The 25,497-nt window shown below is 37.2% G+C and overlaps 1 protein-coding gene across 5 annotated transcripts in view; it reads right to left on the reverse strand.

Annotated features, from left to right (window-relative positions):
• The window catches only part of TBC1D31 (TBC1 domain family member 31), a 69,357-nt gene that overhangs the window by 8,078 nt on the left and 35,782 nt on the right, over positions 1 to 25,497 (reverse strand). For 3 of the 5 annotated variants that reach the window (XM_041769595.1, XM_041769592.1, XM_041769596.1), the window contains 11 exons: positions 24,066 to 24,145; positions 23,838 to 23,984; positions 21,544 to 21,677; positions 17,830 to 17,963; positions 17,331 to 17,510; positions 15,556 to 15,788; positions 14,953 to 15,105; positions 13,638 to 13,773; positions 9,383 to 9,475; positions 4,166 to 4,309; positions 2,203 to 2,397 (listed from right to left, as the gene is read on the reverse strand). In XM_041769595.1, the coding sequence (XP_041625529.1) occupies positions 2,203 to 2,397; positions 4,166 to 4,309; positions 9,383 to 9,475; positions 13,638 to 13,773; positions 14,953 to 15,105; positions 15,556 to 15,788; positions 17,331 to 17,510; positions 17,830 to 17,963; positions 21,544 to 21,677; positions 23,838 to 23,984; positions 24,066 to 24,145 (1,629 nt within the window). Of the gene's footprint in view, positions 1 to 2,202; positions 2,398 to 4,165; positions 4,310 to 9,382; positions 9,476 to 13,637; positions 13,774 to 14,952; positions 15,106 to 15,555; positions 15,789 to 17,330; positions 17,511 to 17,829; positions 17,964 to 21,543; positions 21,678 to 23,837; positions 23,985 to 24,065; positions 24,146 to 25,497 lie in introns of those variants that run through there. The other 2 variants (XM_041769593.1, XM_041769597.1) reach the window with 2 other exon arrangements.

Here is a 25,497-nt window from a genome sequence, read left to right on the forward strand (position 1 = left end):
AGATAAATGAGAGAAAATAAAAATCACCAAAAATTGGGGTAATGTCAGTTCCTACAGTGGAATAAGCCCTTTCTGTTTACTTCACTTCCTTTGGAGTCCATGGCATGTAGGATCTGTTTGGTTTCAGGGTAACTTGAGTGCCTGTCTTTGCCCAGGACTGCTGAAGACCCTAAAAGACAGAGGCACTTCTCAGGTAGCACTCAGGGCTTCAGGGTGCCAAATCGTACAGATAGGTGTCTCCTGTCTTTGGAATAACAAGTCATTTCAATACATTTCAAATGTCAAATCTTAAGAGATTAAGCGGCTTTTTAAAATTCATGACAATGGTCTTACTTAATTTGAATGCTATCCCTTAATATTAAAATCTACAATGTGCAGAGAATGAATTCTTTGCCCAGTTCTGGTATTCACACCAACCACGGGGAAGTCAAGGAATTTCTATTAACCCTTGCTTTCTCTTTCCTACAGTGAGAAAAGGATTATCTCAAAATTAGCTCAAGGGCAATTACAATAATCCCTTTAAGATATCATACAACCCCTAAAGTTCGTCAGTGTTCCATGCTGCAGCTCTTCTATGCAAACACACATACGATTTTTATGTTATAGAATTGCTAAAGCAGAAAATAACAGAACTTTAAAGAATCATTAGGGCTAGGAAGGACCACAGAAATCCAGTTCTTTCCTGTTACTGAGGAGGAGGGGAGGATCCTCAGGATCCTCAGGTTGAGGACCAAGGATACCAGATACAAAGGAGGATCTTTGTAAAACAGGGAAACCCCTCACAGTGATTCTGAGTCTACTCTCATCTATACCATTTTACTCAACAAAGAGCAGCATCGAATCTGGCACACTCTAGAGCTGATGTCAGCAACCCTTGAAGACATGGACCTCCACCATAACTTTCCTGAGGAGAACAGCCTCAGGGGGCATCACCCCCACTGCTCCCTGTCCTTGACTCAAAGTGTTCTCAGACAGGGCCATGTACCCCTCAGATGGGGTAGCAGGAACATGAAAAGGAGTAGTGACTTGAAGGAAATATATTATAAAAAGCTTTCAGAGTAGACATCACAATAGAGCAGCCTGAAAAGGAACGCACCCCAGCCAGTTATCTACCTCCTGATTTCTCCCTAGCTCTTCAGTGTCCTCAGGGAGGCCTGCTGTGTCTGCGGTAAGATCTGTAGAGCGTGGGTGCCAGAGCTGCTCACGGGATCAACCAAAGGACACATTTGTGTAACATGACATAAACTCTTAGGCTCCTCCTCAAAATCCATTCTCTAATTCTTTTATGGGAAAAGAACTCTAAATTTATTTGGGATGATGATGCTCCCTGCTAAAAATACCGTATTTCCCAACATCCTTCGCAGGCAAATTGTGGCTAGAAATGTGACATGGGACTTCTGGAAAGGAATTATAGAGTTGTCTCAGCTGGGAGTTGGACCTTTATACGTCTGCCCTACTTTCTTCTTGCTGCTGGAATGCATATGTGATCACTGGAAGTGCAGCAGTCATATTGGGACGGTAAGCTATCCCTGAGAAAGACAATTGTATACCAGGAAAGGAAGCAACACAGAAAGACTGAAGGGGCCACTTTCCCTAATGACCTTGGAGTCAGGAAAGCAACTCTCGACTTCCTACCTCCAGACTTCTTTCATGTGAAAAAGTAAAACACTTCCATCTTGCATCACTATTAGTTTGGCTTTTGTTAGTAGCAGCTACATATAATTCCTAACTTTAAAAATCGTCAACATTTTAATAATCAAGAATTAGGTAATGTTAGGGATGCCTGGGTGGCTCAGTGGTTGAGCATCTGCCTTTGGCTCAGGGCGTGATCCTGGGGTTCTGGGGTTGAGTTCCACATCAGGTTCCCTGCATGGAACCTGTTTCTCCCTCTGCCTATGTCTCTGCCTCTCTCGAATCAATAAATAAAATCTTAAAAAAAAAAAATTTGGTAATGTTAGTAATATTATCCCATCAGCCAGAACAAATCCACTGCAGGAAGCTGAGAAGTTGAGAGGCACTAATGTAATGCCTAGTCATTTTCAGGTATCATGTTAGATTTCTTCTCTGTAAATAACCTATTAAAACTAGATTATTTTTAAGATCTTATTTATCCAAATTTATCTGGTTTGATGTTTTTATCATTTGATGATGTAATATTTCAAAACTCAAATGATAACAAAAAATTTGTGACATAGTTCTTACCTTTTTAGCTTCCTCCCCCATCATTGAGTTTAATACTTCTGTTTCTTTCCGTCTGTTTTCCCGAAGGAGTCTGGCCACTTCCTGGTAACACTCACTTCGCTGCAGATCATCACATCTTTGTTTATGTAAAGCTTGAATTCGCCAGTCTGCATTTAGACACGCTTGCTCAGCTTTTGCCAAATTTTCTTCAATTAACTAAGAAATATTTACAAATTTCAGAAACAAGGTCAGATTATATATAAAATACAGTATATCCATTCAATGCATCCAAGTGTCTAGGGGAACTTTTTTTTTTTTTTAGGATTTATTTATTTGAGAGAGAGAGAGGGAGAGAAAGAGCGTGGCAGGGAGACAGAAGGAGAGAGAGAATCTTAAGCAGACTCTTCACTGAGCATGGAGCCCAAAGTGGGGCTTGATCTCATGACCCAGGGATCATGTGAGCTGAAACCAAGAGTCAAACACTTAACTGACTGAGCCACCCAGACACCCCTCCCGTACCTGTTTGTAACCTTGGCTGCATATTAGAATCACCTCACAGTGTTTAAAAGAAACTGGGTGCTGAGTATCTAGGACCCAGCACAAACCAATTATATCAATCTCTGGGGTGGCAGGATATTAAAACTTTTTTACAAAGATAATTCTAATGTATAGTTAAGGTTGAGAATTTCAAGGTTAGGTAATAAGGGGGATTAAACAATTTCCATGTTTCAACCTTTTGAAAAGGAGTCAGAAGAGCCCATTCTTACACTGTGGACAAAAGCCTATAAGGAAAAATAAATGGTAGGCTATTCCAGTGGGATCACCTAAGGGACTGTTATTGAACAGAAGGTAGGGAAACATTACACTAGTCCTGGCTTTGGACCAGGGCCAGGCCTTGCTACAGACTCATTTAGAATTTTGTTAACTGGATAATAGAGAAAGTTCTTTCCGGAAGTTCTCAAATTCTATTTCAATTCATGTAAGCCAGCATTTCTGAAAGGGTACTCCACAGAAATTCTACAAAATAAGTTTGGGAAATTTCCTTAAAGATTCACAATGTATCATATCCTCAAATTTGGCAGGAAAAAAAGCCCTAACTTTAAACAGCACTGCTGGGGTGCCTATGTGGCTCAGTCAGTTGAGCATCTGCCTTCGGCTCAGGTCATAATCTTAGGGTTCTGGGATGAAGCCTCTTGTAGGGCTCCCTGCTAGGCGAGGAGGCTGCTTCTCCCTCTCCGTTCCCTCTCCCCCTCACCTGTGCTTTCTCTCACTTTCTCTCAAATAAATAAATAAAACCTTTAAAAAACAAAAAACCCAAAGCACCTCTAATACTTATTGCCACTCCCCATTTTATTGTGTCATAGTTATTAATATTCTACAGAATATACTTTGGAAATGCTGGCTTATATATACCAGGCAAAGACCTGATGTTTTGTAACTAATCTACTCAGGGACAATTTCTGAGACATTAACACAGTGGGTTTGTATTTATAACGTTACTATTCCCCTTGTATTTTCTTCTAAGTCTTAAAATTCTCAAAGACTATAAAAGATACATGTTTATGTCTGGCAGTGAAGTGAGTGACCTGTAAAAATAATGTGAGATTCTAGGAATTGTGATAACTGAAGCAAAGAAATGAATTAACTCAACTTCACAGGGATCCCTGGGTGGCGCAGCGGTTTGGCGCCTGCCTTTGGCCCAGGGCACGATCCTGGAAACCCGGGATCGAATCCCACGTCCGGCTCCCGGTGCATGGAGCCTGCTTCTCCCTCTGCCTGTGTCTCTGCCTCTCTCTCTCTGTGACTATCATAAATAAATAAAAATAAATCTTTAAAAAAAAAAAAACTCAACTTCACAGAGCTCGATTGTGAATTTCTTCTTTTGAAAGGATGACCGATGGGGGCAGGGAAAAAATAAATTCATAAAGGGATGACAGATGGGGATTCCTCCCCCCTCTATATGCTAGATTTGCCATATTTTTACCTTGTGAGTTTTTTGGTTCTGAGTTTGACCGGTTTCTATCAGTTTATGAAACATATGTTCTTCAAGATCCACTTTTCGTCTGTAGGCATCTGTATCTTCTCTCATTTCTTTTGCAACAGCTTCCTGATTTCTAATAAGATTCTGCTAAAACAATCATTTGTAAAAAAAAAAAAATCTATAGAATATATATAGATTATATCTATATAACAACGCTAGAACAAATCTATATAATAATGCTAGAACACAAAATGACTTTTTTCCCCTTAATAGTAGCACACAAATAAAAAATTGTAGTTCTCAAGTTTTCAAAGACAAAAGCAAACAGAAGTGACATCAGTGACAATACAAGAAAGGACTTCTGAAAATTCTCTCATCCAAAAAAGTACTGAGAACACTGGTAAAATAAATTTTTTCAGAACTCTGGAAACTAAGCAAAGGCTTGCAGCAATTTGGGGAGCATTCACTCATAAAAATGGCTGAATCTTGGTAAAAAGAATAAGCCTTAGGGCATTTAAAGTTGCATTATCCCTAGTCCCACCCCACCCCTTAGCTCTGCATTAGCCTTGAAAACCAGCAACCTGGCAGCCTGTGGAAGGGGCAAGATGGACTTGGAGCTCCTTCAAACTCCCATTCTCCCATGATTGTCACCATTTGACCTATTTGGTGATTTTGGAAGAACTCTCTTCCAAGGCTGTCTTTATTTGTCCTTATTAAGAACTCATTACTTTGAACAGTCTTTTCCCTGGGGACATTTGCTGAAAAACATCAGAGGAACCTGTTGAACATCTTGGCTGCCTTGGGCAGTAGATCTCAGTGCAAACCACAAGTTAATCAAAAGGCTTTACAGAAAAAGTTGGAGAAGCAGATGTCTGTTGGGGACCTTGAAAAGTTCTGATAGATTCCTAGGACCCTAAAAGTCCATATGCATGTGTAAGGCTGTATACATGCCAAGGGCTATGTGAATGCTCAGATCTGAGAAGGTCCTGAGCTTTCAAGTCTGGTGAACTGAGGTATTGCACAGTCAGGAAGTGAAATCTAAGAGTTCTGAACTATGTAGCTAAATGTTGAAGGCATGGTCCAACACAGTGCACACAGAGTCCCTGGGCAAAGACTAGAAGCTTATTGGTTCAGGCAACTAAGGAAATCTCTATATAGTCACTAGAACTGAGTGAAGACTTTAATTGAATTCTATAAATTAAACTTTACAGATTTAATTCAGAAAAGTCATTAAGAGACAAGAAACCCTGAGGTGGGAGGAGAATCTGATTTTCAGAACTGCCACATTATTTTAAAAGACCTAGTTTTCTTTTCTTTTTTTAAAGATTTGAGAGAGAGAGAAGAGGGGCAGAAGGAGAAGCTGAGTTACCACTGAGCAGGGAGCCTGAGTTGGGCTCAATCCCAAGACCCTGAGATCATGACCTGAGCCAAAGAGGTGTCGATGCTTAACTGAGCCGCCCAGGTGCCTCTAAAATATCTAGTTTTCGACAAAAAATTACATGATATTAAAAACCAACAGTTTCTCTCTCTCCAAAGAGAACCATAAAAATGGCCAATAAACATGAAAGCATCACTATGACTAGCATCATCAGTCATTAAAAAATGCAAATCAAAACCACAAGATACCACTTTATATGCACTAGTATGGCTTTAATCAAAAGGACAGACAATAACAATTGTTGACAAGAATGTACAGAAATGAGAATTCTACACTCCTAGGTATATATCTAAGATAATAGAAAATGTATGTTCAAACAAAAAGCCATATGTGAATGTTCACAGCAGTATGACCTATCATAGCCAAAAAGTGGAAACAACCCAAATCTCCACAGAATGTGGTTTTATCCATATGATGGAATATTATTCGGCCACAAAAAGGAATGAAGTACTAACTCAGGATGCTACATGTATAAACCTTGAAAACATTATGCTATATGAAAACAGTCACAAAAGACTATACATTGTATGATTGCATGCACTTACATGAAATGTCAGAATAGGCAAATCCATAGAGATAGAGAATAAAATAAGTGCTTGCCAGAGTCAGGAGAATGAGTGCTAATGAGTGCAGTGGTTGTAGGGAAGGACAGCAAACAATATTCATGAATATTTAAGTTAAAAAAGCAAACTACTAATTGTATGTACCAAATAATCTCACTTGATGATATTAGCAGTTATTTCCCAATTTATTTTATTTTTTATTTTTTTATTTCCCAATTTAGAGATTTATTCTAGTTTTCCAATGATCTACTGGCAACATAATTACCTTCATAATGAAAAATAAAAATGTTTATAATTATATGCAGAGGAGATATTTGTATGAAGAAGTTTATTGCCAAAAACTGTAAACTACTTAAGCACCCAACAACAGAAAAAAGATTTAAATAAGTTATAGTTCATCAATATCTATTACAAATGACAATACCAAGATATGGAATCATTTAGAAAAAGGATTTTATTAAGTAAAAAAGAAAAGAATACAGAATCTTAGTTACTCCACAAGAGGTAAAACATTGTATATGCAGAGATTAGAAGGAAAACAATGGACATTTACAAACAGTAGAGGAAGGCAGACAGGGTGGTGAATTAAAGAATCAGGGGAAGGAAGTTGTTGATTCATTTTGTCAAAGTGTAGAGCGTTTTTGGCCAAGGGGCAATGATGGGAAACTAATAATACTCGCCCCGCTGGTGCCCATCTGTATAGTAAAGGGGTAACTCAGTAGCCTGAATTATTCAAATCCTGCACATTCCAAAGAAAAGATTAGCCCTTGACCAGCTCTAAACCCCTGGAATACCCTGTCTGATAAGGGTATCTCTATCTATATATGTGGGGTCTTGGGCTCTGCTAGATGTTAATAATGTGACTTATGGTAGGAGCCTTGGGTCACCCTTATCAGCCTGACCTCTGCAGAGCAAGTAAGGAGGGTCAGCCATGTACCCACTCCATGCCTGTTGGCAGTACTCTGTTGTCATACATCCTTGCTGGCAAAATTAAGCGCTATCTGTATGACTCCACTGGGAAAGGACAAGGGGAAGCTTGTGCCTATTCTCTCCTGGATTCTACCCTAGGTGCCTTTTACCATTGCTGAGGTGTTTTGTTGTTGTTTAAGTAATCTCTATACCCATTGTGGGGCTCAAACTCATGACCCTGAGATCAAGAGCTGCATGCTCCACCGACTGAGCCAGCCAGGTGCCCCCTATCTTTGTTGAATTTATTCTGTATCCTTCCACTGTAATAAACCATAACCATGAGTATAACAATTCTGAGTTCTGTGAGTCCTTCTAGCAAATCACTGAACCTTAGGATAGTCTTGGGGACTCCTGCCACTGACATATAGATATTAATTCATTTAATTCTCACAGCAGTCTTGGCAAGGGTGGTCCTACGCCAAGTAGAAAGTACATGTGTTTGAGAGAGACCAAGAGAGATGCAGAAATTGGACTTGATGAAGCAGGGTCCTAGGAGATGAAGGAGATGGATTCAGGATCAGAGGTCAGTATGTGCTTGTTTGTGCTTCATTTTATTCTTTTTTTTTTTTGCTTCATTTTATTCTTTTGTTAATTTTTTAAATTCAAATTAGATATACATGGGATATTGAGCATATATTTCCAATAAGAGTCATCACAATATTGTCTGTTTTCTGGGATATAGTTTGTTTACAAATAGACGCAGTTAATCAAACTAATGTTAAGAGCTGAGTTTGGCAGATAAAATATTAATTACTAAAATTGATGAAAAAGGCAGGAGCTGCACTTCTGAATCTAACAGACCAGATAAAGTTCATGACTTTATGAATTAGTTTTATTGAGTAGGCTCAGTCTTCTCTAACTCTATTAGTTTGCTTAATAAATACTTTCCTCAAAAGAGGGCAAAAATGATAATGATATGTAGAAAGAAATTCAGTGTCACTTGTAGGGCATTCCTGCCCAAAGCACTTAAGTTGAATCTTATCATAAGGAAACAACAAACATCAACTGAGGGACATTCTACAAAATATCTGGCCAAATGCTTCAAAAATATCAAGTTATAAAGACAGACTCAGGAGTGATGCCAACATAAAAGAGACTAAAAGAGACATGACAACTGAAAAAAATGAATCATCTGAGATTTTCTTTTGCTCTAAAGGACATTTTTACAACTGATAAAATAGATAACAATAATATGTTCATTTCCTGATTTTGATCGTTGTTCTGTGGTCATGTGATAAATATTCCTTAGTCTTAAGAAATATACACTGAAGCATTTAGGGGTGAAGGGGTATCAGGGCATAGACAGGAAGGGAAGGATAATGCTAATTTAACAAGATGTTAATATTTGATTCAACATTTCTGAGAGAAACATATTTGGAAATTCTTACTATTTTTCTTGCAAATTTTCTGTTAATTCTGAAATCATGCTCCATTGGTGCCACCACCCATCTCCCCAAAGTAAAAACAGGGAAAAAGTAAACTTAGGTTTGGCCTAAATGAATTGAATCTAATTCAAAATCACAGGAGACCTAACCAGTGTGTAAATCCCTGGCTCAATTCTAGAAGTAGTTCAGTGTGGAACTCAAAATATGTTGCAGATACAAATGGAGGCCATATGTTTTAAAACTCATTTAATGTGAACAACAATCATATGTTACCTGTTACATATTTGCAGTTATCACTAACTTCAAAATCTCACTTTAAGAGGGCTGAAGGAAGTGAAAACTTATGGTTTCAACGTTAAATAAATGCATAACAAAATGCTTTTCCCAAATAATAAATATTTATATTAACAAAACTCTTTTTTCCACTGTCTTGGAAACTCAATTATATATTCTAAGTAGATACTTGATAATCTAATTCCAGAGAATTCAAATTAAAAGTACTTTACAAGCTCTTGTCTGATTTACCTTACTTATAAAGATCCTTGTGAAGTACTAGGTTAATTTAGTAGTCACTATCACATAGATCGGGGAAAACTTAGTAAGTTGGTGGAAGATCCTAAGGCAAAATCTGGGGCTTACATCTGGTACGTCAGACACTAGACCAAGTCGCTAAGAGAAACATGAGTTAAAGCATTACAACAAACTGTACATTCAGACATTCTGGCTACCTTACAATCCTGGATGACACTATATTCTGCTTAAAAAAAATAAAATAAAACGAGCATTATGAAATCATGAATAAATACAATCTAAAAAGAGTTTGTATAAACCCTGCTTCTCCCATGGTGGAAACAGACAATTATACCTTCTCATAAAGTCTTTTTTGTGATTCAAGTTCCAGATGTCTCATTTCTAAGTCTTTGGCTGTAGTAGCAATTTCTCGATCTCTCATGTGTACCTATGGCCAAACAACAGTGTGAACACCAAAAAGAACTGACAAGATAATTTCTGTTTAACAGCTTTAGTAATCTTATAATCCAAATAACCCACCAAAAGTATTTAAAATAAAAAGTATTGGGTTTTTGATACCAGAGTAATTGATAATCTATTACTATTCATTGCAGGATCTGGGAATAATGTCTAAGTTAAAGTTAAGCTTAATTTTCTAAAAAGGAAAGTACAATTACCATATGCTCATCTACCCAGACTGCAAGAACAGATGGCAGCTCTTACCACACCATATCAGCCAATATTATGAGTAAGAAAAACTTGAGCAATTTAAATTTGCGGTGGTTAAAAGTATAGAATGTTTAATCTTATTAAATATAACATTATTTAATGTTCTTTTTGAATAAATGCTTATACTTAAAATTTTTTTTTTAAAGATTTATTTATTTTTGGGGATGAGGGGAAGGGCAGAGGGAGAGAACCTCAAGCAGACTGCCTGCTGAGCATGGAGCCTGACACAGGGCTTGATCCCATGACCCTGAGATCATGACCTGAGCCGAAATCAAGAGTCACCTAGGTGCCTGTAAGTGACTGTACTTTTATAAATTCAGTTTGGCAAAGAGTAACTCCAAATTTAAATGTGCTCTGCTTGGACTTAGCTAATTTAAAGTCCACCTTTCTTCAGATTTTGATTATGTGGAAGCTTTTTACACTTATACATGAGAGGATTTGAATAAGGGCCTCTTTAGGTGGCTAGAAAATATTAGGAGAGGTCTTAAATGAATACTTGGCTGCTTAAAGTCTCCATTTTTTAGGAGAGAGATGTGTAGAAATAAAACCAATGACATCAGTTATCAAACCCCATTCGTTTATTCAGTAAACATTTAAGAATTGCATTACTATTTGTATGTGTAAGTATTAGACATTGTAAAGAGATCAAATACCTATTATTGGAGAAACAGAGTAAAAATGAAAATACGGTGGTACATACAAGAAGGACATGCATCTGAGAAGTAAATAAATCACTGACCGGTGACCAGTTCAACTTAGGAAGGTTACTGGGAAAGCCAACAAGGTCAAAAGTGGGGATGCTCAAGTTTATGAAACAAGAATAGTAAAAATTCTAATAGGTGGAAGGGAGGTTTGGCATAGTTAATAATGTGCTTTAGGAATTTCAATTAGAGAAGCTCTTTTGCTTAGACATACAAATAGCTTAGTGCCAGAGCAACCACAGATCAACTCAGCTTACTGCTAATGGATGTGCAGTCATTTGAATGTGTCACTGTGGACTTAAACAGTCTTCCTGCTGTTGCCTGCACAGGGAGCAGAAAAGCTCTGGCAGTTTAGCAGGGTCAGAGCTCATGAACAGAATAGGGAGATGAAGAATAGGAGGCTGGAAGGGTAAGCAGAGGCCAGGTCATATGAACTGAAAGGACTTTACAGGATTCTTTGACAAAAAATTGCCTTCTCTATCTCAAAGAGTTTGGAATAAAGAGGTTAGAGTTTGTTCTAAGCCTTACTACTTTTGGAGAAGAATATATGCTTTTCTAGAATAATGAATTATCAACCTCATTTATTCACTGAGATCATGAAAAGGAAACATAGCTTTCAAAACCCAATTTAAAATTCACTGGCTTTGGGATTCCTGGGTGGCTCAGCGGTTAAATGCCTGCCTTCGGCCCAGGGTGTGATCCTGGAGACCCAGGGTCAAATCCCACGTCAGGCTCACTGCATGGAGCCTGCTTCTCTCTCTGCCTATGTCTCTGCCTCTCTCTCTCTCTCTCTCTCTCTCATGAATATTTGTTAAATAAAATCTTTAAAATAAAATAAAATAAAATAAAATTCATTGGCTTTAAATAAAACAAAGGTATTATCTCATGCTATAGAAGAGATGATAGATTTCTAATACAGATGAATGCAAAATACTTTCAAAGACTGAAAAAATACTTAGTATTTGACCAAAACTAGGTTTAAAACTCCCTAAATGAGACTATAAATTCAATGCAATACTAATAATCCTAATAAAAGTGCTGCTAGGATGGGGTGAGGTAGAGATCTGGAAAGAAAAAGTGATATGATTCTCAAACTCCATTTAAAATGATACACATTTGGGCAGCCCCAGTGGCTCAGCAGTTTAGCGCTGCCTTTGGTCCAGGGCGTGATCCTGGAGTCCCGTGTCGGGCTCCCTGCATGGAACCTGCTTCTCCCTCTGCCTGTATTTCTTCTCTCTCTCTCTCTCTCTCTGTCTCATGAATAAATAAAATATTTAAAATAAATAAATAAAAAAAATGATACACATTTGAGAATACTGCAGAATATCCTGAAAAGGTGAACTCATAGTGGGAATGAGGCCCACTAGTTAGGAAAACACTCCAAAGCTGTCATTCAGTGTGGTGCTGGCTTAGGAGCAGACACAGCAATGGAGGAGATAACGATATATAAGGGGATTTAACATTGAATAAACCATCAGTTGACAAATGACTTTGTTCATCAACAAATGGGTGTGACTATTCCAATAAAACTTTATTGATGGATACTGAAATAGGAATTTCATGCTTTTAAAAATGTCACATAAGGGCAGCCTGGGTGGCTTAGGCGGCTTAGTGCTGCCTTCGGCCTAGGACGTGATCCTAGAGACCCAGGATGGAGTCCCACGTCAGGTTCCCTGCGTGAAGTCTGCTTCTCCCTCTGCCTGTGTACCTGCCTCTCTCTTTCTCTGTGTGTCTCTCATGAATAAAAAAATAAAAAATATAAAAAATCTTAAAAAAAAAAAAGTCACATAATTTCCATGTCATGAAATTATGTTTCTTGAGTTCTTTTAACCATTTAAAAAGTTAAAACCAGGGTTGCCTGGGTGGCTTAGTCAGTTAAGTGGCTGACTTGTGATTTTGGTGTAGGTGATAATCTCATGGGTCGTGGGACAGAAATCCATGTGGGCCTCCGCAACTCAGCAGAGAATCTGCTTGAGATTCTCTCCCTCTGCTCCTAACCCCCAATCACTCTCTCTAAACCAAATACATCTTTAAAAAAAAAGCGACCAGTCCAGATGTATACTGTATAAACTATCAGATTTCCAAGATTTAGTATAAACAAAAAGTAATATATCTCATTAATAACATCTTTGTACTAATTACATATTAAAATAATTTGGAAATCTACTGTGTTAAATATTAATTTCATGTTTCTTTTTTTATTTTCTTATTTTTTTTAATGTGGCTATTAGAAAACAAAATTTCCTATGTGGCTCACATCATATCTCTACTGGATCCTGCTGCCTCAAATGGCACAAACAGCCAATGTAAATTGATAAGAAAAAAAACCTGATAGAAAAAAGAACAAATGATATGGACATAAAATTTATAGTTCTACAAACAGAAGATAGTAAGTAACTTGGGAGATATTTAACCTCACTAGCAAGAAAAAAAAAAAAGGCAAATTAAAATATACAACTTGCACCCATCAGATTGGCAAATATTAAGACTGATGTACTTTGAATTGACTAGGGTATAAGCACTCTTATATATACACTTAAAATAGGTAGGTTCATTTCTGGAGAATAATTTGGTATACCTTGGAATTTACTCAATAAAACTGTGAGTGCAAGTACTGAAGGATTTGTACTGAGAATGCTAACCTAGCACCGTTTTGTACAGCAAAGCACTATAAACCACCTCAATGTCTAACAGCAAAGGATTAATCAAGCGATAATATAGTCACAATGGAATGCTAGGCAACCATGAAAAATGGAAAAGCAGTATTGCCATTTTTCAGTGTATCTCTCAGGGAGGAAAGGAGAGAAGAGTGGGGAAGGTTTTGACTCCATGCATTTTATGACAGAAATTTTCTTGTATTAGCCATGTGCAAATTTTTATACTAAAAAAGAATATTTCCCCTACTTCACAGTTAATGGTTAATCGATGCGTCTATTTTTCGAGAAGTAGTCGCCAAGGATGCTAGTCAAACCAACTAATTTTCTTGGCATTTCTAAAATCTTTAATTATTAGTGAAATATGAAAGTGAATAAGAAGAGCCTAGGGAAAAGTGAAAGTAAAGAGGCTATTTAATATTTCTTGTGAATTCTAGCAATAACATTGATCTTGAGGGTGTTTGGGTCACAGTTCAATGAGAGTAAAGGGTGATCCCGAGTGAGCACAAAAGTAGTGGTCATATACCTTTCTCTCGAGTTCATCATCCAGCCTTCTTAATTCCATCTCACGCTGATCTTGCTGCAGCTTCAGAAAGCGCCTTCTTGTAGCATCTTGTAAGTGCATCTCCTTTACTTTCAACTCTCTTTTCACAGAAGCTAGTCTTAAATACAAAATACATCAAGAGGAACAAATCAACACATTTCTCAATGTAGATTTAAATGGAAACATGTGTCCCAACAATGAAAGGCCTGGCACGTATTAAGGTGCACTGCCCCAGTATGACTGGTGCTACCGTGGCATAGTGGTATGTATACCACACCTGCGTGAACACTGCCCATGTCTGCATGCATGGAAATGACATGTGTCTACACACAACTGGTTATTCATTTCAGATTTAAAAGTTCTTATAACAGGTCTATTCAGATCATCTTACTACAGCCGATACCCTTTATCTGAAGAAGAACAAAAATTGCTCCAGTGTCACCAAAGATTACATAGGCTTACTCTTCCAGAATTTTAGTATAAGGTTAATGCTCAGTTCAGTAATTGTTTTTAACCCACACTAGAAATTGGTTTCATAAAGTCCCAACCAAGAGTAAAAATCAGTAAACACTTACAGAAGTGAGTTTCCCAACGATTAGGCTTTTTTTTTTTTTTAAGATTTTATTTATTCATGAGAAAGAGAGAGAGAGAGAGAGAGGCAGAGACGCAGGCTCCATGCAGGGAGCCCGATGTGGGTCTCGATCTGATCCGTGGACCCCGGGATCACGCCCTGAGCTAAAAGCAGACGCTCAACCACTGAGCCACCCAGGAGTCCCTACTACTGAATCCCATAATCTTAATCAATTTAAACATTCTGCTTTATTAATATATGTTCAAATAAGTATTTAGCACTTCTAGCACCCTGTCCTCCAAAGTATGAAATGCATAGAGATAATCATTTTATGTTTCAATTTTCAAGTCATGCCAGTATGCTTAAAACACAATTTTAAAAATTATGCCTTCCTCAAGGTGATTTACCCAGCACTGTATTACAGAGCATTTCTGCCTATTGTATAATGATGTTTCCAATAACGTCCTCCAAGGTACATTAGGTCTTGTATTACTTCTGAATAATCAGTGCAAAGTTATAGTGCAGTGCAGTATAGTTTCAGAATTGTTTCAGTATATGCCAATCTTTTGAAATGTGGTATATGCAGATTTCTTTTTATTAGCTTATATTTTTGCTTAATGGAAATGCCACAGGTGGGTAATGCTATATATATAGAAAATAAAGAAGAAAATAAAAATTATTCGACTAACTCACATGTCCAGATTTTCTCAAAGCGGTAACACATACCTCTGCCTTTGCTGTACCATCTTCTCCTCCTCCTGTAAGAGCAATTCTCTCCTTGTTTCTTCAGCTTTACGAAGGAGTTCTTGTTTTTGGTACCAAGCTTCATCTTCAACTCTTTGCTGGTCTACTTCAGCTTGCATATCTTCAACCATCTGCCTTAAGTAGGGAATACTTCTTATTACATCCAGACACAAACAAGCCTCCAATATACATTTGTGATCATGAAAGGGTAAATTGCTATTTCCCTTTGAGACCCTGAACAACTGCCTTTTACTTTCAAAAATTAAAGTTTATCTCATTCAAGGGGAAGAAAGCACTGGAAAGGATGCCCTATGTAAGTCTCACCAAAAAATGCAAAGAAAAAAATGCAAACAAAGAAAACTGAGTAATTTAAGTCCAAGAACAAAACACGAAATATATACCTGATTAATATGATTGTTTTACTTCTATATGCAAGAATTAAATACCTTTAAAGATATTCCCAGCCTTCAAACTCTGATTCTACACAAATACTTAATAATTTCCATGTGTTTTTCATAAAAAATTTGTCTATATTTATAACAGATTTTGCTTCTATCCCACAAAGTACAACTATTCCATGATTACCTCTCCCTCAGGTAGTCCAATTCATCATTTCTTATTCTTTCTCGCTCCTGTGTCTGATAGTCCACGATGAACTTTGGATATTGGTTAAATACTGGATACTGCCCTTTTGTCAGTGCCACAAAAACATGAAGCATGCTGTCTGGATGAATGTCAGTGGGAGTGGTATCCATGAGACGATAAACTTCTTTAATTACAACACTTATATCCAAGTTATTCCGATGATGAAAAAAATACTGTAAGAGAACTTTGTGTTTAAATTGTGATTTACATAACAAAGCAACTATGAGGTAGAATTAAAACAAGAGTTTAAAGTATGAATTTTCTTTCTCTCTCTCTTGGAAAATTCACTGAAAATTTTCTTAACCCAAGTTTTTGAGTCAATTTCATATTTTCAAAGTCTAATAAAATTTCAAAACCAAATTTCTGAAATAATACTTTTTAAGTTTTAACTCAAACCAAAGGCCTCCTTTATATTAGAAGAATACTTCAACCCACAATGGAGCAAGCTCTTCCACTTGGATTTTTTTCTCTGCAAAATCCAAAATAAATAAATATGAAAATAAATTAGCTTGATTCGTTCAAAATATTTGAAATGTTTCCACATTATCTCGTTCTGCTGGCAGGTCCAAATTATTTTTTTTTTTAAGATTTTATTTACTTATTCATGGGAGACATACAGAGAGAGAGAAGAAGAGACATAGGCAGAAGGAGAAGCAGACTCCCTGCAGGGAGCCCTACATGGGACTTGATCCCAGGACCCCAGGATCACGCCCTGAGTCAAAGGCAGATGCTCAACCACTGAGCTACCCAGGTGCTCCTGGCAGGTCCAAATTCTAAAAAATATATGTATGTATGTATCTTGTGAACATTAAGTAAAAATAAAGTTTGACAGGGGGCACCTGAATAGCTCAGTCTGGCTCTTGATTTCAGCTCAGGTCAAGAGTTGGGAGACTGAGCCCCTTGTTGGGCTTTGAGCTCAGTGGGGAGTCTGCTTCAGGTTCTCTCATCCTTCTGTCCCTCCTCACCCGCTCTCTCTCTCTCTCAAATAAATATATCTTTTTTTTTAAAAAAAAAAAAGAAAAACTAAAAACCTTAAAAAAAAATAAAGTCTGCTAGCAACCACAAAATAAATAACAAGCAAGCCCAATTCCTCTTGTCTACCAAAAGAACCTCTCCTTTTATTATTTATGTATTTGAGAGGGAGACACAGATAGCGAGAGAGCACACATGGATGGGGGGAAGGCGCACTGAGCAGGGAGCCCAATGTAGGGCTCCATCCCAGGACCCTTGAGATCATGACCTGAGCCGAGGGCAGATGCTTAACCAACTGAGCTACCCAGGTGCTCCGAGAACTTCTCCTTTAAAGAACCTCCTCTCATGCTTTCCTAAGTAACTTTCCTCTTATGTCTCAAAATTCTCATAGTAACCATTTCATATGTGTAATAAGCATCCAGACTGTCACAGACTGGATGGGTCACTTATAAAACCACACACAGAACAACAACCCACCTGTTAAACATCCTTTACATAGGCAACAAGCATGGAACTTCCATATTACCATGTTTATTTTCTGAAGCTATGACTATAAGACAAACAGTGTGCTGTAATTGCCTGTTGGATTATCTACCAACTATGTCAGAGTAAGGATGTGGTACTGCATTACTACCCACCCAGCACTGGTAACTGACATGCAACAGGTACTCAATAAATGAATGGATCTTTCAATTGAAATAAATGAAACTTGAGAACCATTACTTAAGAACAAGGATATTTACCTCAAAATCATCTTTAAGACTGCAGTTGAGCAGAGGAGCTCTAGAGCATATGTTGTAGGCTACAACAGTCATGAGGAGGAATGAAGGATGGTTGGAAAAGACATTATCAAATAATTTTAGCCACTCCTCTCTTGTTAGTACTTCTGAAAAAATGGTTTCAAGAAGAGGCCAAGCATACAGCTAAAATAAATAAGGAAAGATTTATTAGTTTCCTACGGAAAAGTCGTTAAGTCATTGCCAATATTCTCTTACATTTGATGGAGCAGTTAGAGTCATTATGTTAAAAACAACTGGGAAAAGAACCACCTTACTCCGGACCTTTCTTTACAGACTTTCAGGAAAGCAGTTTAAGGAAGAAGAATGGAATACTGTTAAAAATACAAAAGGTAGTATATTCTTTTATTATCCTCTTTCAAGAAAATACTGCCTTACTTATACCAGATCCAATTTTAGCTTCCCAAATAAGCCATGTTATCCTAAAAAACCTTATTCTTCTTACCTGGGAAGTTATATCGTGATCTATGAAGTGCTGCAGTAGTTCTTTGTCATGAAATGCCAAAACATTTTCTATCATACTGAGAATATTGATAGGAGGATTCGGAAAATATTCAAACCAGTGTTGACACCAATTGACTATGAAGAAAAAAACAGAAAATTTATCTTGACCATTCTGATTTATCAAAAGATTTTGCAATTCTTAAATGTATCCACTCTTTATGCCATCAATATGCTCATTAATAAAGAACACATGATAACTCTTCAAGTTCTAGAACAATTGATTTTAAAGTTCCATCATGTTAACATAGTATCTTAGGTTTATGGAACTGGCCAATTTCTTCAAATGAGAGCAGGTGATAAGAAAGTGTCAATCAAAACAAACGATACTTCCCTTAGTATTCCTGATCCTCACCATAGGGCATTCTGCTTCCTACTTCTCCTGGTTAACAGAATGACTCTTCTAAAAAAACTTCTTTCTTAAGTCTTCATTAAATGTGACGAATGGGGGGTGCCTGAGTGGCTCCATTGCTTAAGGGTCTGCCTTCAGCTCAGGTCATGATCTCAGGGTCCTGGGACTGAGCCCTGCACTGAGCTCCCTGCTCAGTGGGGGAGTCTGCTTCTCTCTCTCTTCACGATTTGCGCTCTAGCTCTGTCACTATCTCTCTCTCTGAAATAAATAAAATCTTACAAAAAAATAACCGATAAACATTAAATGCCAATCTCCTGAAATCTACTCAAATTCATACCTAATCAGGGAGGCTTGAGTGGAAAAGGATTGTGGTTCCATCCTTTGACGATAAAGGTCTCTTTTCACATATTAGCTAACGAAGGTTTAGGTCAGTGGAATTTTGGATTACATACGGTTATAAAGGGCCTACTAATTCCAGAAGTCAATTATTTATTAGTAAGTAAATTTGAATAATTAAGGTATAATTAAACTCTTGTAAAAAACTAAGCTTTAAAGGAAATTATTTCGACTTCTTTAACTGCTGCTCGAGTTAACTCTAAGAGAAAAATCCAGTTCAGCAACATGTGCTAAGTACCTACCATGACTCAGACAGACACTGCTAATCCTAGGAATTGCCAAACACTGCACACAGATACGGCCCTGATTTTTATACCTAATCATCAACAGAACACTGCTTTCAATTAGGCAAAAGGGAAACCCTGCTTTACACAGTAACTTCCTCTGTTCGGCATGGAGTCACCACAACAGGAGTACAAGTAGAGGACCTAGTCACAGAACCGAATGAGAACAGGATAAGGAGAAATCACCGTGTGGAGATCTTCGACTCCACCTGAAGAACTAACTCCCTCTTGGTCATAAAGAGACTATAAAACAGTGCTTAAAATGACTTCTATAAACACATTCCAAATCATATATCAAAGTGACTATATTCCTTCAGACTTTCTACTAGGTCCCAACTAGACTGTGAACCTGAACGGTCAGAACAATGGTAATATCGCAAGCAGTGCTAACATTTAGTTGGAGCTAACATTTAGTAAATGTTTATTAGCTAAAACTAGTTTGAGACCCTTGATGAAAATTCACAGCTACTCATGCTGACCATGATGGATATTCTAGATTTAGATTTCAGGTTTAGAAGGAAAATCAATTCCTCAGCACATAATCATGCTCCAATGATTTAACAAGATTTTACTGGAAATGAAGAGTGCAATTGCTGGGTTATATGGGTTATACCCAACTTTTTGAGGAACTGCCAATTTTCTACAGTGACCATCATTTTACATTTCCAGTGATATATGAAGGTTCTAATTTTTCCACATTCTTGCCAATCCCTGTTTTTTTCCCCAATTTTGAAATTATAGCCATCCTAGTAGGTATAAGTAGCATCTCAGTGTGGTTTTTTAATTTGCATTTCCCTAATAACTAATGATCCAGAGCATCTTCTCATGTACTCATTTGCCACTTAGATATCTCCTATGGAGAGAAGTTTAATCAAGGTATTTGCCCATATAAAAATGGGATTATTTTTCTTTTTGTTGTTGAGTTGCTTCTTTTCCTTTTAAAACACAAAGTGTTTTGCCAGGGTAAACTAGTATAACCCTTTTGAGGAATCAATTAGAATATTCTTATTTTTTTGACCTAATAATACCAATTCCAGGAATTTGACCAAGAGAAAAGAATCATAATCATTTCTATGTAAAGATAGTTATAACATTGTTTGAGGTAAAAATTAGAAATAACCTAAATGTCCAACAACAGATTAAACTAGTACATTTACATTATAGAATATTTTAGTAGTGAGGGGAAAAAAAAGAATCCTACAGTCAATAAAATATAAAGTTTATAAAAAGAGAAATGTACATAACATTAAAATAATATAATTAAAAAAATTTTTTTTCAATTATAAAAATTTTAAATATTGCTTAAAATGTATGGAAAAATTATTTAAAAAACTAAACGTCTACCAGTTGGGGGATTAAATTATAATACATCTATGTGATGAAATGTTACATTACCCAGGGAATAAATTACATTTTTCAAGAATATTTAATGATTTGGGGGAAATGCTCTTATAAGAAATTCATCAATATATTATCAAAAATTATCCATGGGGAGGAAGAACACTGGTGACTTTCCTTTTGTAGATTTTCCTGTATTTTCTCCAATGATCAGTAAAAATTAACCAAAGCAAATACAATGTAATTAAATGAACAAGAAAACAAAGAGAAATATAATACTCACAATATGTGTACTTGAATCTTTTTATTTCTTTTAAAAATTTTACTGTTATATAGGTAAGAGCTTTTCTCCTTTGTACAAGACAATCTTTTAAAGTAATTTAAAATACATATAAAATTGTTATTTTTATTAAATCAATCTATAATTGGATCCAGTTAATTAACTGTTTAACTGACCCAATTATACTAATAGGAAAAAAGGACTCACTTTTCAGAGTAGATGGTACTGATAGCAAGCAGTAAACACAATGGTTGGGAGCACAGGCTACAGTCAACCTGGGTTTAAATTTCTGTTCTGCCACCAACTGACCCTTGGGAACTTAAGCTCCCAACTGTGTGCCTCAGTTTCCTCAGTTATAAAAAGGCAATAACGCCTACTTCATTGGACTGTTGTAAGATAAGTTACAAAAGGCAAAACATGGAGAATGGTACCTGGAAAGTTCTCAATAAATGTTTGCTCTGGAGGATGAGGATGAGGACAGCAGTTAGCACCTGCCACAGCAGGCACTGTGTGCTAAATGCTTTACATACTTATTACAATCCTAGGAATATTAACTGACTTTCAGTAAGTAAAGAATCTGCTTCTTTCTTATTATTTTTAAAAGATTTTACTTATTTGAGAGAGTGAGTACACGCAGGAGCTGGGGGGCTGGGTGGGGCACAGCAGAGGGACACTTGAACTCCCCACTGAATGCTGAGCCCCAGGAGTGGATCCCAGGACACTGACTGAGATCATGATCTGAGATGAAGTCATATGGTTAACCAACTGAGCCATCCAGGTGCCCCTGCTTCCTCTTACTAACAAAATCTAACCTGTATTAGTATCTTCTAAAATGCAACTATCCAGATTTTCCTGTAAATAAAAAGGTTTATGTATAAATATCCAAACCATCCATTTCATGCTCTGTATCTGATTGTTTAACACCAGAATTGCTAAATGTCACAAAGACATCAGAAAAACACACAGAAATCTGCCCTTGGTTTCATTATTTAATACTTATTTACTTACTTATGAGGGTAGCAACAACTTCAAAACAGATGAGTTGGTTGTTCTGGAATAATTTTACAAATGGAAATGCCAAGAGTGGAAGATATGGTGTGTCGCTGAAGATGGCAGACCAGTGAGCTAATGCAGATAGGGTTCTGTGAATCATGTAAGAAAACAAAGACCAGAAAAGTTTATTATTAAAATTTTAAGTAAAACATTCGCATGATAAAAAAAATTTGCTACAGAAGGTATATTTGATTCTCCCCTCTACCTTTGTCATCTAGCTTACTTCCCCAGAACCACTGTTAAAAAGTATAGATTTTTTTTTTTTTTAAGATTTTATTTATTTACTCATGAGAGACACAGAGAGAGGGAGGCAGAGACACAGGCAGAGGGAGAAACAAGTTCCACACAGGGAGCCCTATGCAGGACTTGATCCCGGGTCTCCAGGATCACGCACTGGGTTGAAGGTGGCGCTAAACCGCTGAGCCACCAGGGTGCCCTAGATCCTTTTTTTAAAAAAGTCACAAAGGTTGATATAAACATTGTTTCCACACCTTGTATTTTTTGCTTAATAGTATCTTGGAAATAGTTCAATCTAAGTAGATGTGGAGCTTTGATGGCACATGACAGTTTTGTGTAGATACCTTAATTTCTTAAATTTGGCTTTACTGGGCATTTCAGTTGCTTCTAATCCTTTATAAACAATGCCATGCTTAATGTTTTATTTACATTTACATGTGGGAATATAGATTTGGATAAATATCTAGAAGGGAATTGCTGAGTCAAAAAACATGTGCACCAATTTCAATAGCCAGTGCCAAATTATTCTTTGCAAAAATAGCGTCTATTCACATTCTCATTAGCAGAATAAAGGGATGCCCATTTTTTCACTGTGGCCAACATGTTTTATTATCAATTTTCTTTTTCTTTTTTTAAAGATTTTATTTATTTATTCATGAGAGACATAGAGAGAGAGGCAGGGACACAGGCAGAGGGGGAAGCAGGCTCCCTAGGGGGAGCCCACTGAGGGACTCAATCCCGGAACTCTGGGGTCACGCCGAGTCAAAGGCACATGCTCAACCACTGAGCCACCCAGGTGCCCCTCCAGGACTATTTTTTTTAAATTTTGGTCAATTGAAACTCAGAAAAACAACGGCAATGTGGTTTTAAATGTGTATATATACATATTTTTTCAATGTAATTTTGACTGGCATTTATTATAAGGGAGGTACACAACTTTTCATGTTTAAGAACTATATCCTCAGCTATGAACAACACATTCAATCCTTTTTCCATTTTTTTTTTAAAGATTTATTTGAGAGAGAGAGAGAGAGAGAGAGAGAGAGAGCGCGTGCACACACAGAGGGAGTGGGAGAAGGAGAAGCAGACTCCCTGCCGAACAGGGAGCGGGATGTGGGGCTGCTCATTCCTGACCCTGAGATCATGACCTGAGCCAAAATCAGAAACTCAACCAACTGAGCCACCCAGGCAGCCCCTCTTTTTCCATTTTTTATTGGTTGGTCCTTTCCACACTCATTTTACATGAATATTACATATAGAAACCAGTCTTTTGTCTTATGTTTTATATATACTTTTTCAGTTTTACATTTGTCTTTGGGGAATATTTTTACATGTAGAGATTTGTGTTCATATCAATCTCTTCTGGACACGTCATGCTTTAAAAGGCCCGCCTTACTCTAGGGCTGTAATTCTCCTATATTTACTTCTGATACTTTTAAGGTTTTCTTTTTTAAAAAAAAAAACCTTTTATTTTGAAATAGTTTTAGGTTTCCAAAAAAGCCACAAAAATAGTAGAGAGGTTCCTATATACCTTTCACTCAAATTATTCTAATGTTAACATCTTTCATAAATATGGTACAATTAGGACACTAAGAAATTAACATCAGTACTATGCTATTAACTAAATCAGACTTTATTCAGATTTTATCATTTTTCCCCATTTTTTTATGTGTCATTTTTTCATTTTGCCAAACTAGGACTCAACACTATATTTATTTGCTAAGTCCCCATAGGCTCTTCCAACATGGGAGCTCCCCAGTTTCTTATCTTTAGGACACTGACATTTTGGGGGAATATCACATAGTTATTTTATTTATAGACTGTCCCTCAATGTTTTCTCATGACTTAGAGTGGGGTTTATACATTTTTGGTAAGAACACCTAGAAACTGATGTGCAACATATTAAGGTGGTATCTGCTGAGTTTCTCTATTATAAAATTCCCATCTTCTCATTTATAATGAATTAATATCTTGAGGAAGATATACATATTGCTGCAATATACTGAACATACCTCTGTAACACTCTGAGTAGTTTCCTGCTTTTGATGGGGTATTTCTTCTGAAGGTTGAGAAATGCCACATGAACACCTTTATCTTCCAGGCTGTTAAATGCAGTATGGTTTTCAGGCAGTTGTAGCAGAGAGCGCCAAATGAACATTCTGAAATAAAGGTATAATTTTAACCAAAAGTTTGGGAGAGGGGTGTAAAATTGATTTAACAGGGAAGAATGTAAATTTTACCTGTATTTCATTGGATATTCACCATAGCCTTTTAATAAGATTTGCAAACGCTTTTTGTTTAATCCATCTGACAACTCATTCTTAAAAAAAAAAAAAAAAACATCCATAAGTGACATTATCACAAAACAGAAAAGGTAATCTAGCTCACAATGGCTTTCCAGCATTACTTATCTACTTATAGATTTTACTCTTTGAGACAGTGAGAAAGAGGGTGCAAGTTGGGTATGGAGGAGCAGAGAGGGAAGAGGAGGGAGAGGGGAGAAAATCTCAAGCAGATTTCCCTCTGAGCATGGAGCCCAATGCAGGACTCCTGAGATCATGACCTGGGCTAAAACCAACAGTCAGATGCTCAACCAACCAAGCCACCCAGGTGCCCCTGGAACCTCTCTGTAAATGAAGATAAAATCCCCAGGTGAGTTTGGCCTGGGTTTTATCTGTTCTTATCCTGACCATATACAGATGAAGTTCCTACTTCCCTTCCCATGTCCTGATGCCAAGATTATAGTGAAGATTTCACCCTGTTCAAGTATTCTACTTTGACCTACTCCTTAGAGCTGGCTATGAATTGCTGAGAAGCAGCCCACTCCCTGACATATTTCTGAAGAATTTCCAAATTTGACTCCCACTAGAGCACTGCCCTGAAGGTGGTGCCTCTTATTTTCCAGAAATCAATTGTGACCATGCCCTTAGTTTTCCCAGAAAAGGCTCCTGTAAATTCTTAGGAAAGCTGAAGTCAGATCATGTCTCAGAGCTATCATTCAGCTTATTTTCTCATCAGAACATTCAACTAACAGGAATGATATTATCCAATCTTTACACAGCTAGGTTTGTGCCTGCTACTTAGCTTTTTAAAACGGATATTTTTGGAGGGGAGGTGGGTAGGGGAGATGGGGTAACTGGGTGGTAGGCATGAAGGAGGGCACTCGACGGAATGAGCACTGGGTGTTACATGCCATTAAATTCTACCTCTGAAACTAATAATATACTATGTTAACTAAATTGAATATAAGTTAAAAAAACTAATATTTTAAGATTACCCATAAAAGTAATAAAACTATAAAGGACATAATTAACATGAAAATGCAGACAATAGTTAACATCTATAGGATAGGGAGAGAAATGTGATTGGGAGTAGGCACACGGGAGCTTCAAAGCTACTGGTAATACTCAGTTTCTTAATGTGGATGTGGGTATGTCCTGAAAAGTGTTAACATGGGAGGTCTGAGAACACTACCCTTAGAGGTGTACTTGCAAGGCTGGGCCTTGTCTGGTGTCTAGAAACCTGGATTTCAGGAAATTTCCCACTGTCCCCAGATAAGAGTGGCTTACTGTGCCTAAATTGTTCGTACACTGTGATTTATGCTGAATACCTGCTCTCCTTGTAGAGTCCGGGATTTTGAGATGTACTTAACCTAGGATGCCTATATAACCA

This window comes from Vulpes lagopus, chromosome 9 (genome assembly GCF_018345385.1).
Source record: "Vulpes lagopus strain Blue_001 chromosome 9, ASM1834538v1, whole genome shotgun sequence".
NCBI classification, from domain to species: Eukaryota; Metazoa; Chordata; class Mammalia; order Carnivora; family Canidae; genus Vulpes; species Vulpes lagopus.